Below are 11737 nucleotides of genomic sequence, written 5' to 3' on the forward strand. Positions count from 1 at the left end.
GGTTTTTTTTCTACAAGATGAAATCAGTCTGTGGTGTTTTATCTGCAGAGTTTGGATTTAAATTTACCGTATTTCCTTCTATTATAAACCAGTATTCAATAAAGAACCGGGTCTCTGATAACGGCTGGGGGCGTGGTTTATACGAGGGTCAGTGACGTGATGTAACCGGTAACCGGTATTTTTCCATAGAAATATCATATCAGACTTAAGAAAATAGATGTAATTCACTTTTACAATGCAACACTGTGTTTCTTGACAAATCTTACATAATTTGTCACATTATTTAGAAGAAAAGCTTTTTGTTTTTAGGAAAAGTCCTGCTCAAACTGAATTAAAATATTGAATAGAAAAGCAGCAAAAAAATCTATTTAAATGTAATGTTTTTAAAAGAAAGCATATTTAGCTACAAACAGGTCAGATGGGTTTCACTGTTCAGTGACACTGAGGAAGTGATGACATGACATGGAGAGGATGAAGTCGCCTCCTGTAGTTAAGCTGGTGTGTGGACCAGTGGCCCAGTGGGCCAGTGATAACAGGACTGATTCCCGTGGTTGCAGCTGCAGACACCTGATCTGGTGTTGGCAGCGGCTGAGTCGTCCTCACTCAGTCACTGTGTTCAGTCTGAGAGGATCGATTTCCCTCAGAGAGAGAGAGTGGAGCAGTCCATCATCACACACACACTCACGTCTGTGTACATGTATATTTCAGTGTGTGTGTGTGTGTGTGTGTGTGTGTGTGTGTGTGTTGCTGTCACAGTGGGATGGAAACGATCTCCTGGGTTCTGGTTGTATAATATTTTTCCTCGGGCGGTGACTGAACTGCACATTTTTCCGGCGACCTCTCCATCAGCACGAAGGTCGTTGAGCCGCTGTCGCCGCGGTTACATCCACCGGTCTCACTGTCCTCAGCTGGAACACGTGCACTCATGATCTCTGTGTGTGTGTGTGTGTGTGTGTGTGTGTGTGTGTGCTATGAGAATTATCACTGCAAAAACTCTAAATCTTTCCAAGAATATTTGTCTTATTTCTTGTCAAAATGTCTCACTTCTAGTCAAAACTCATCCAAATGAGACTCATCAGCTAAAAATTAACTTGTTTTTAGATCATTTCCACTTGTTTCAAACTAATTTTCACTTAAAATAAGTAGAAACATCTGCCAGTAAAAGCAAGTTTTTTGTAATAAGAAAGAAAAACTTGCTCCACTATCAGATTTTTCTACTTATTTCAATTGAAAATCTGCTTGAAAGAAGTAAAAAGTGTCTAAAAACAAGCTACTTTTTATGTGATGAGTCTTATTTTAGGTATAATGAGATTTGTTTTGACTAGAAATAAGACATACTATATTCTTGGTAAGATATTTGAGTTTCTGCAGTGATAATATGATTGTCCGTTGGTCGTCAGTCACAGAGGAAACCAGCTTCCTCTGGTCTCCTGTCAGGACTCAATCGTTTCACCTGACATACAGCTGTGACAGGAGAAGCAGGTCAGAGTGAGGCTAATCCTTCAGGTTGATCAGGTTTCACATGATGAGAGCGTTATTCACCTGTTCTCCTGCTCCAAACAAATGTCCTGCTGAATTATTGAGTTCTACACTGACAAGAGCCTGAAGCAACACACCGGAGTTTAGCTGCTGCACTGAAGGTTTATACTGTCTGTTTCTCTCTGTCCCCACAGGTTTTACTCAGCAGAGATCATCTGTGGTCTTCAGTTCTTACACACCAAAGGAATCATCTACAGGTCAGAGCTACATGATAATTAAGATGAGATAAGATAATTAATTCCTTTATTATCAGTTGGACTGAAATTCTTTTTGCATCCCTGAGTTGTTCATTTAACAACAAAATAATGAACACAACATGTCGGACATATAACCAGAAAATAACAAAGGCCCATTCACAAGAACAAATACAACATGGTACAAAAGTGCAGAGATACTGAGATCCATAACATACAACATTATTCACAGGTAAACAAGTACAAATCACACATTCTCTTTCATACAAGTCTAGAATTTGAAAATCAAAACTTTAGGCCTTAAAGGGATAGTTCAACATTTTGGCAAATTGGCCCATTGCCATAATCCCTATAGTCATAGCAGTAGGTTCATTGCCTTTAATTATCGGTGCAAGCTATTTTTACAACAGCGGAGCAGAGCCGTGAGCTGCTCAGAGCTACATTACGGAGGCTCATGGGATTTCTTGGTTTCCCTCATCATCAAACTCATCAAATACACAATCCAACAACTCCACAACGCTCTGGTGGACAAGTTGTGAGCTGCACATTCACCACGCTATGAGATAATAACACAACGTTACCACACAGAGTTGTTTTAGAGGGAAATACAGAGACTGCTTGATGAAAAACTGTCCCTGAAGGCAACGTGCATCAGTGGTTTTGCATGAATTTCCCTCTAAAACAAATCTGTCTGGTAACGTTGTGTTATTATCTCATAGCGTGGTGAATGTGCAGCTCACAACTTGTCCACCAGAGCGTTGTGGAGTTGTTGGATTGTGTATTTGATGAGTTTGATGAGAAGAAATCCCATGAGCCTCCGTAGCGTAGCTCTGAGCAGCTCACGGCTCTGCTCCGCCGTTCTAAAAATAGCTTGCACCGACAATTAAAGGTAACGAACCTACTGCTATGACTATAGGGATTATGGCAATGGGCCGATTTACCAAAATGTTGAACTATCCCTTTAAAAAGTCTTACATTTGTTGAAGTATTGTATTCAAGTCTTAAGTAATTTTAGATAGGTCTTAATTTTCTTATGCTCTGTAACACTACCTCAGTACATAACACTTCATTGTGTTGTATTGAATGTATTTTCAATTGCAAACGCGCAACTTCTATATTGCAGTCAATTTACTTTCCAAGTAATTTTGTGACTGCATTTCTTTTGTATGTTTGTTTGATATGGGTCTTAAATTTCATCCATAAAGGTCTTTAAAATGTCTTAAAAAGTCTTAACTTGCAGAAACCCTGCATACAGCCTCGTACAATATTATTCATATTGCACTTAATTTTGGCTCAGTTCAGCAGTGAAGACGGACTGAGATACAGAATTTATTTCATCTGAAAGAAGGAACTCTGTAGAGCCTGTTGGAGGACAAACATTGATAATTAACACCAGGATGGACACTGATCATTTTTCACGTTTGCACAAACAAACTGCATCACTGCACTCGCCTCCTGCTGTTTGGATTTCATCTCTTCTTCATCTTCCACAACGCTATTATTGATCTCAGTTCGGTTGCCTTTTGGAAAGTGAAGTAGCAGAGATTGCTGGGTTAGATAATCCTACGCGTTCTCACACCTTCTCTCTCTCAGAGTTTCATTATGAGTGTGTGGTGAAGCGGTGGTGAGCAGAGACTCTTCAGAAGAACACGTCTCTGTGGGTGAAGTTAGGAAATCAAACTCAGAAGAAAAAAACACACAATGAAACTGATTCTGTGAAGATGAAAAATGTCTGTTCAAGAGATAAAACCTCAGGAAGTGGCTGCATTTCCATAACCATATAAGGAATATAGAATAGAATAGAACTATCTTAACTGTTATAACATCTGGTTTATTAATACAGATAAAGGACTGAATATTAAATTTAATTATTTCATTTCAACTTGTTAATTTTCATCATTAGTTTGATGTGATAATAAACTGAACATCTGCAGCTTTTGAACCATTGAACAGTAAAAACTTATCACTGACCTCAACCACATTTAGATTCTTCTTCTTAGGCTACATCAACATGAACTGAGACCAGTGTCCACCTGGAAATAAAAGTCTGACTTAAATAAATACAACTTTTAAAGGGACACGGCAACATTTTTCTTCTTGTGTCTTGCCTCACTCCCGAGTCCATGACCAGCAGATAGACACCATCCTTTCGACTGTGCGTGCAGTAACAAGGGAGATAGAGCCGTATCGCCCGTAATTAGCTTAGCTCAAACACTGGAAGTGTATGGGTAGTGTTAGCCTGCCTCCACCTAAAGTCGCTAATTAGCTTAGCTCAAACACTGGAAGTGTATAGGTAGTGTTAGCCTGCCTCCACCTAAAGTCGCTAATTAGCTTAGCTCAAACACTGGAAGTGTATGGGGAGTGTTAGCCTGCCTCCTACCCGAGCCGAAATTAGCAGTCAGAAGCTGATTTCATTTTAGCTCTAAACTCTGTAAATATATCACTTTATCCACATTTCATTTCATGTTTAGGCGAGAAAGTAGCCGTTTAGATCAGCAATGTGTTGTTAATTTGTCTAAATACCAGCTGTTTACAATTTTGTTCGGACGAATCCGGCGCTACTCAAGCTAGCCGTTGTGACCAACGCACTTCCGGTTACTTTCACAAAATAAAACCCCCGTTGCCCTTTACATACAGAAAACCATGACGATAGAATTTATGCTTTTACTTTGAAATAGGAAGCTAACCTACCCTCGATGTAGCTAGCTTGAACCAAAATAAAGCGTCTTTTCTTGAACCCTCCGTTTTGACCGATCTCGTCCCGTTAGCGGCATTTGACCGTTCAAGATGCCTTACCGGAGAGTTTTGTCAGCTCTGAGACCAAGATCGGCCCGCCGGTTTCCCTTTAGAGTTGTTGAAGAGTTTCTCTGATGACTTTAGGTGGAGGCAGGCTAACACTACCCATACACTTCCAGTGTTTGAGCTAAGCTAATTAGCGACTTTAGGTGGAGGCAGGCTAACACTACCCATACACTTCCAGTGTTTGAGCTAAGCTAATTAGCGACTTTAGGTGGAGGCAGGCTAACACTACCCATACACTTCCAGTGTTTGAGCTAAGCTAATTAGCGACTTTAGGTGGAGGCAGGCTAACACTACCCATACACTTCCAGTGTTTGAGCTAAGCTAATTACGGGCGATACGGCTCTATCTCCCTTGTTACTGCACACACAGTCGAAAGGATGGTGTCTATCTGCTGGTCATGGACTCGGGAGTGAGGCAAGACACACACAAAAAAAATGTTGGCGTGTCCCTTTAAGTAAATACAACTTTGAAGTATTCATGCATAATTCATCCAAAGTCAAAAACATTTTCTAAGTCTTGAGTTATGAGTTCTTTCTGTCTTCAGTGTTTTAAAGCAGTGAACTCTCAGGATTCACAGTCCAGCTGGCGAAAGTCTTCAGGCACTTTGTTTTTTTGTTTTTTTATCACACATATATTTATTCCTCTACAAGTGAAATACAACAGGCAACGAGTTCACTAAAGTCTAAAGTCTGGATCCATGTGATTAAATGATCCCATCAGTCTCTGTGTTTCTAAATCCCTGTGTTGGTTTATTGTGTTTTTTGTGTTGACAGAGATCTGAAGTTGGACAACGTGATGCTGGATCATGAAGGCCACATCAAGATCGCCGACTTCGGGATGTGCAAGGAGAACGTGTTTGGAGAAAACCGAGCCACGACGTTCTGTGGGACTCCAGACTACATCGCTCCAGAGGTTCACAGTCTGAAATAATGAATCTGTGTCTTTACACAACAGCTGCTGCAAACAAAACTGCAGGGAACCTGTTGTTTTCACCAGTATTCTTCTACTACTTCTTCTTCCTACTTCCTAATACATGAAAATAATACAACACAATAAGCATTTAAATTTTAAAACTTTGAAAATTCCTACTAAAACAAACGTACGTCCAAAAAGTTTAGTAGCTTTCACCAAAATGTCGCCCCAATACTTAAAAAAACGTTTTTACCATTAAATCCAGTGCATCCAAGTCCATCACTGTAAAACTTATCTCCTCCCACAATTTTTGCTCAATCGTCACCAAATTTGCTGCGACTGCATCTTCAGACCGTCCTACACAAATTTACCACGCAATTCTTGATTAATATATTTTCAATCTAACTGAAAAAAAAATGACAATATTTTGGAGTTGTGGTTGATGAAGTCTGGCAAATATCAGAATTTTATCTCTAAAACTGAATTTTTGAAAACATTTTGAATTTATTATTATTAATAGGGGCCAGGCAGCCAAAGCTCAATAGGCGCAATAAGCATAATAAGCGTTTAAATCTAAAAACTTTAAAAATTCCAACCAAACCAACGATACATGCTACAGTTTTGCAGCTTTCACTAAAATGTCGCCCCAATACTGCTGAAACTTTTGTATTTAAACTCATTACAAATTATGAAGTCCATCACTGTTTTTTTCAAAAACTATAAAACTTATCAAACCTACGTATCTCCTCCCACAATTTTTGCTCAATTGACACCAAACTTGCTAGAGAGCATCTTCAGACTGTCCTCTACAAACGAGCCCCAGAATTTTATCTCAAAAACTGAATTTTTGTGGGGCGGAGTTTAGCTCAGTTGGTAGAGCACCCGCCCCATGTGTTGAGGCTATAGTCCTCGCTGCAGGCGGCCCCAGTTCGAGTCCCGCGTCGGACGGCCCTATCCTGCATGTCATTCCCCCCATCTCTGCCTCCCATTTCCTGTCACACTCTCAACTGTCCTATCGAATAAAGGCATGAAAAGCCAAAAAATATACTTTAAAAAAAAAAAAAAAAAAAAACAGAATTTTTGAAAACATTTTGAATTTTATTATTATAATAATAATAAAATAATTATCATTATTAATCCAAATAATGTGTTTGGTTTCAGATCCTGCTGGGACAGAAGTACTCCTTCTCCGTGGACTGGTGGTCGTTCGGCGTGCTGCTCTACGAGATGCTGGTCGGCCAGTCGCCGTTCCACGGGGACGACGAGGACGAGCTGTTTGAGTCGATCCGCATGGACACTCCCCACTACCCGCGCTGGATCAACAAGGAGGCCAAGGACCTGCTGGAGCGGGTCGGTGCCACACGCCTTCACACAAATACCACCTGTCATGTGACTGCGTTGTGTTACTTCATAGTTCACGGGGAAGCATCACACATGCAGGGCCGTTGTATAGGGGAGAAAGGTGATGATAATTCTAGGGGCCCAGCGCCCAGTGGGGCCCATAAAAAAACCCAGTAGTCTAATCTTTGTATGACTGATTTATTCTGCGTAAGACCCTGACTAATACTCATAGTACACTGTAAAAACTCAACATCTTTCCAAGAATATTTGTCTTATTTCTTGTCCAAATGTCTAATTTCTAGTCAAAACTAATCTCTTTCCACTTAAAATAAGACTCATCACCTAAAAATTAACTTGTTTTTAGATAATTTTCACTTAAATTCACAATAAATAGAAAAGTCTGCCAGTGAAAGTAAGTTTTTTGTGCTTGTAATAAGGAAGAAAAACTTGCTCCTCTATCAGATTTTTTCTACTTATTCCAAGTGAAAATATGCTTGAAAGAAGAAGTAAAAAGTGTCTAAAAACAAACTACTTTTAATATGATGTGTCTTATTTTAAGTAGAATGAGATTTGTTTTGACTAGAAATTACATTTTGACTAGAAATAAGACAAATATTCTTGCTAAGATACTTGAGTTTTTGCAGTGTAATACTGCATTAGCATCAAAACAAAGAAGGCTAAATAAAAAACGATAATACATACGTAGTCTAAGAAAAAAAAAGGAAAAGTTAGGGGGAGGGGCCCACTTTAGTATTCTTTAAGGGGGCCCAGAATTCCTAGCAACGGCCCTGCATACATGTGACTGTGTTGTGTTAGATAACAAACGTCTGGTGATGAGTTGTGTTCAGGTCTGTTGTTGGTCTCTCTGACTCCGTCCTCCTGTTCCCCTGCAGCTGTTTGAGAGAGATCCCACTCGCAGGCTGGGCATTGTGGGTAATATCCGTCTACACCCGTTCTTCAAGACCATCAACTGGCAGGCGTTGGAGCGGAGGGAGGTGGAGCCGCCGTTCAAACCCAAAGTGGTACGTGTCACTTCACACACCGACGAGGACGTAACTTCTCTGTGTCTATACAAGGATTTATATTTAAAGTAGAAAAAGAAAGTGTATATGTGTCCTAATACGGGGAAAAGTGCAAAATCATTCACTTTGATACAAGGACAAGGCTAATTTAACTCTTTGTTTAGCCATTCCCATATTAGTTACAGTAGTAAAAGGTGCTTCAGTCATTCACTACCATTATTTTTAATGCATTTTATTTAGTTGTAAGTCAGTTGTGGTGATTAACATGTTTATTCTTACAGATTTAATACTTATTAATAATTTATCATAACACCACTTTTTTAAAAAAAAGAAGCAATTAGTTATAGTTACTAGTTACTTTCCCCAAAAAGTAACTGAGTTACTACAAACTAATTTCCAGGAAAATTAGAGATTGTTTTACTTTTTTATAAAATGCTCAAATATTTCGAGTTACTCGGACTCGCCCCCCTGAGCCTCCCGTTTATCTGGAACTAACCAACTCACTCCGTATTCCTCTGCGCGGTCAGGTTCCATGACGCGCTGTATCACTCCGCCGATCAGCTGTTTGGATCAAGCTGTGCGTGAGTTGGTTAGTTCCAGATAAACGGCTTTTTTCTGACCATTGATGCACTGAAAAAAAAATTGTTTATAACGTACTGCACTTTATGTATTATTATTTTGTGACGGGACTTCATGAGTCATTTTATCATCAGTAACGGTAACAGTGTTATAACGGGGGAAACTTTTTTGATGACTCAATAGTGAAAAAAGTATCGCCGTTATGCACATCACATCACACCCCTAAACCATTTAACCACATAAATTACGCCCTTGCACACCGATCAGATATCAGATACTGCAACAATTAATCGGTTAATTAATTATTAAATGAATCGTCAACCATTTTGATAATCTAATAATCAGTTTGAGTAGTAGTTTTTAAGTCAAAATTCTCTGATTCCAGCTTCTTAAATGTGAATATTTCTGGTTTCTTTGTTCCTTTATGACAATAAACTGAGTCTCTCTTTGGTTTGTGGACAAAACAAGACATTTGAGGACGTCGTCTGGTGGTTTGAGAAACACTGATGTGATATCAGTTCTGGGTTTTACTTTGACACCTTGTGATCATGGGATGTTTGTGGTCGTTTTTCACAGAAAGCACCGAACGACTGCAGCAACTTCGACCGCGAGTTCCTCAGCGAGAAACCTCGTCTCTCCTTCAGCGACAAGAACTTCATCGACTCCATGGACCAGTCGGCGTTCGCCGGCTTCTCCTTCATCAACCCCAAGATGGAGCATCTTCTAGAGTAGAGACGGTGGTCACGTCCCTGCTGTTTACAGCCCCTCCCTCCCTCCCTCCCTCGCTCTGCAGCAGCCCCACCAGCTGCTCCTCACTCAGTATTGGTGTGACCTTGATTTAAAGGGATAGTTCAACATTTTGGCAAATTGGCCCATTGCCATAATCCCTATAGTCATAGCAGTAGGCTCGTTACCTTTAATTGTCGGTGCAAGCTGTTTTTAGAACGGCGGAGCAGAGCCGTGAGCTGCTCAGAGCTACGCTACGGAGGCTCATTATGGGATTTCTTGGTTTCCCTCATCAAACTCATCAAATACACAATCCAACACTGTCTCTGTCTGTAGCCTAGTGGTTAGCTTGCTGGGCTGGAGACCTGAAGGTTGCTGGTTCAAATCTTGGGGTGGTGCGTGGCGCAGTGGTTAAAGCGGCTGCCCCATGTAGAGGCTACAGTCCTCAACGCAGGCGTCCCCGGTTCGAATCCCGCGTCGGGCAGACCTTTCCTGCATGTCATTCCCCCTCTCTCTGCCTCCCCCTTTCCTGTCTATCTCACTGTGCTATCGAATAAAGGCAAAAAGGCCAAAAAAATAACTTGTTTTAAAATACACAATCCAACAACTCCACAACGCTCTGGTGGACAAGTTGTGAGCTGCACATTCACCACACTATGAGATAATAACACAACGTTACCACACAGAGTTGTTTTAGAGGGAAATTCATGCAAAACCGCTGATGCACGTTGCCTTCAGGGACAGTTTTTCATCAATAGTCTCTGTATTTCCCTCTACAACAACTCTGTGTGGTAACGTTGTGTTATTATCTCATAGTGTGGTGAATGTGCAGCTCACAACTTGTCCACCAGAGCGTTGTGGAGTTGTTGGATTGTGTATTTGATGAGTTTGATGAGAGAAACCAAGAAATCCCATAAGCTTTGAGCAGCTTGCGGCTCTGCTCCGCCGTTCTAACAATAGCTTGCATCAACAATTAAAGGTGACGAACCTACTGCTATGACTATAGGGATTATGGCAATCTGCCAATTTGCCAAAATGTTGAACTATCCCTTTCAGCACAAACTGTCTCCTTGGGTACGTGTAGAAACCGTAGGAGTAGAAACGGGCCCTTGTACTGTATATATTGATGGTAGTGTATTTGTGTGCATGCTTTTTATTTGTCCAGGTTAAGGTAAAAGCCTGAATGAGTAATAATAATAATAATCCTCACATTCCACCCGACGTCACGTCACCGCCTCCATCGTGTGTTTCCCTTTCCTGTAACGCTCAGTTCAACTCAACTGAAAGTGAAAAACGCTGACGAGGGGAAAAAAGAAGAAGGAGGAGGAGGAGAAGAAACCCACAGAAAAAACTTTGTACTGTAAATGTAAAAACTTTGTTTGTGTGAATGATCTGACTGCATGTAGAGAAACCAGAACAACAGAAACCGGTCCATGTTTAAATCATCGATCACGTCCGTCTCGCCGACAAAAAGCACAACTGGTGGTTTTGATTTAACGGTGCCATGTAAAGAGGAAACTGAACTGAACTGAAGCCGAGTGGACAGAGAGGACGAGGACGAGGACGGGTCGGAGAAAGTTCAGTGATTGGATTTGGTACGTGACTGTAAAGGAGTGGGAACTCACTGAAACGCTGTATATAGACGATGTATATGTACAGTACAATGTTGTAACATGTATATTGGTTCACTAAGGATGTGCTTTTTTTTTTACTGTCTCCATCTTTTACATCTGATTAAAAAAAAAAAATCATCAACTCCTAAATCTGACGTGTTATGTCTCTATACTACATCCTGGTTCCTCAGAGGAGTACTGCAAAAACTCAAAATCTTTCCAAGAATATTTGTCTTGTCAAAATGTCTCATTTCTAGTCAAAACTAATCTATTTCCACTTTAAATAAGACTCATCACCTAAAAATGTACTTGTTTTTAGATCATTTTCACTTCTTTCAAACAAATTTTCACTTGAAATAAGTAGAAAAATCTGCCAGTGAAAGGAAGTTTTTTGTGCTTGTAATAAGAAAGAAAAACTTGCTCCACTATCAGATTTTTCTACTTATTTCAAGTGAAAATATGCTTGAAAAAAGTAAAAAAGTGTCTAAAAACAAGCTACTTTTTATGTATAACTATGTATGTATATGTATAAATATACTTATTTTAGATATAATGAGATTTGTTTTGACTAGAAATAAGACAAATATTCTTGGTAACATTTAGAGTTTTTGCAGTGAGGAAGAACTCAAAGACTTGATGGTTTAATTATAGTGTACATTTGCTTTTTAACTTGGATATTCATTATTTAAATCCTAATAATATTTTTTGAGTAATGTGAAATATATTTATATATTCATAGATTCTATTTTGTAGATGGATTAATAAGGCAAGTCACTATGAGTTGTCAGTGTGTCATGAGCAGCACTGGAGGCTGTTTGCGTGTGTTCTGCCAAGAAGCTGAACACATTCTTGGTTAGAAGAAACACTGATGGTTTGTTGTGACGACCCGTCGGACCGGTCCAACCAGCTGGCAGCTCAGAGCTCGCTGTCAGGCCATCACTGCAAATAAGAACTTGTTCTTAATGATTTTTGTCTGGTTAAATAAAGGTTAAATTAAAAAAAAAATTTT

The 11737-nt window shown here is 39.8% G+C and overlaps 1 protein-coding gene across 2 annotated transcripts in view; it reads left to right on the forward strand.

The window, feature by feature from the left end:
- prkcda (protein kinase C, delta a) overlaps positions 1-9264 on the forward strand; it is a 39198-nt gene extending 29934 nt beyond the window's left edge. For both annotated transcript variants that reach the window (XM_085775719.1, XM_085775720.1), the window contains exons 14-18: positions 1674-1736; positions 5309-5447; positions 6609-6797; positions 7682-7810; positions 8966-9264. In XM_085775719.1, the coding sequence (XP_085631845.1) occupies positions 1674-1736; positions 5309-5447; positions 6609-6797; positions 7682-7810; positions 8966-9121 (676 nt within the window). In that variant the 3' untranslated portion in view covers positions 9122-9264. The remainder of the gene's footprint in view (positions 1-1673; positions 1737-5308; positions 5448-6608; positions 6798-7681; positions 7811-8965) is intronic.
- The last annotated feature ends 2473 nt before the right edge of the window (positions 9265-11737 follow it).

This window comes from Trachurus japonicus, chromosome 5 (genome assembly GCF_045865225.1).
Source record: "Trachurus japonicus isolate A0001 chromosome 5, Traja_1.0".
In the NCBI taxonomy this organism is placed as follows: Eukaryota; Metazoa; Chordata; class Actinopteri; order Carangiformes; family Carangidae; genus Trachurus; species Trachurus japonicus.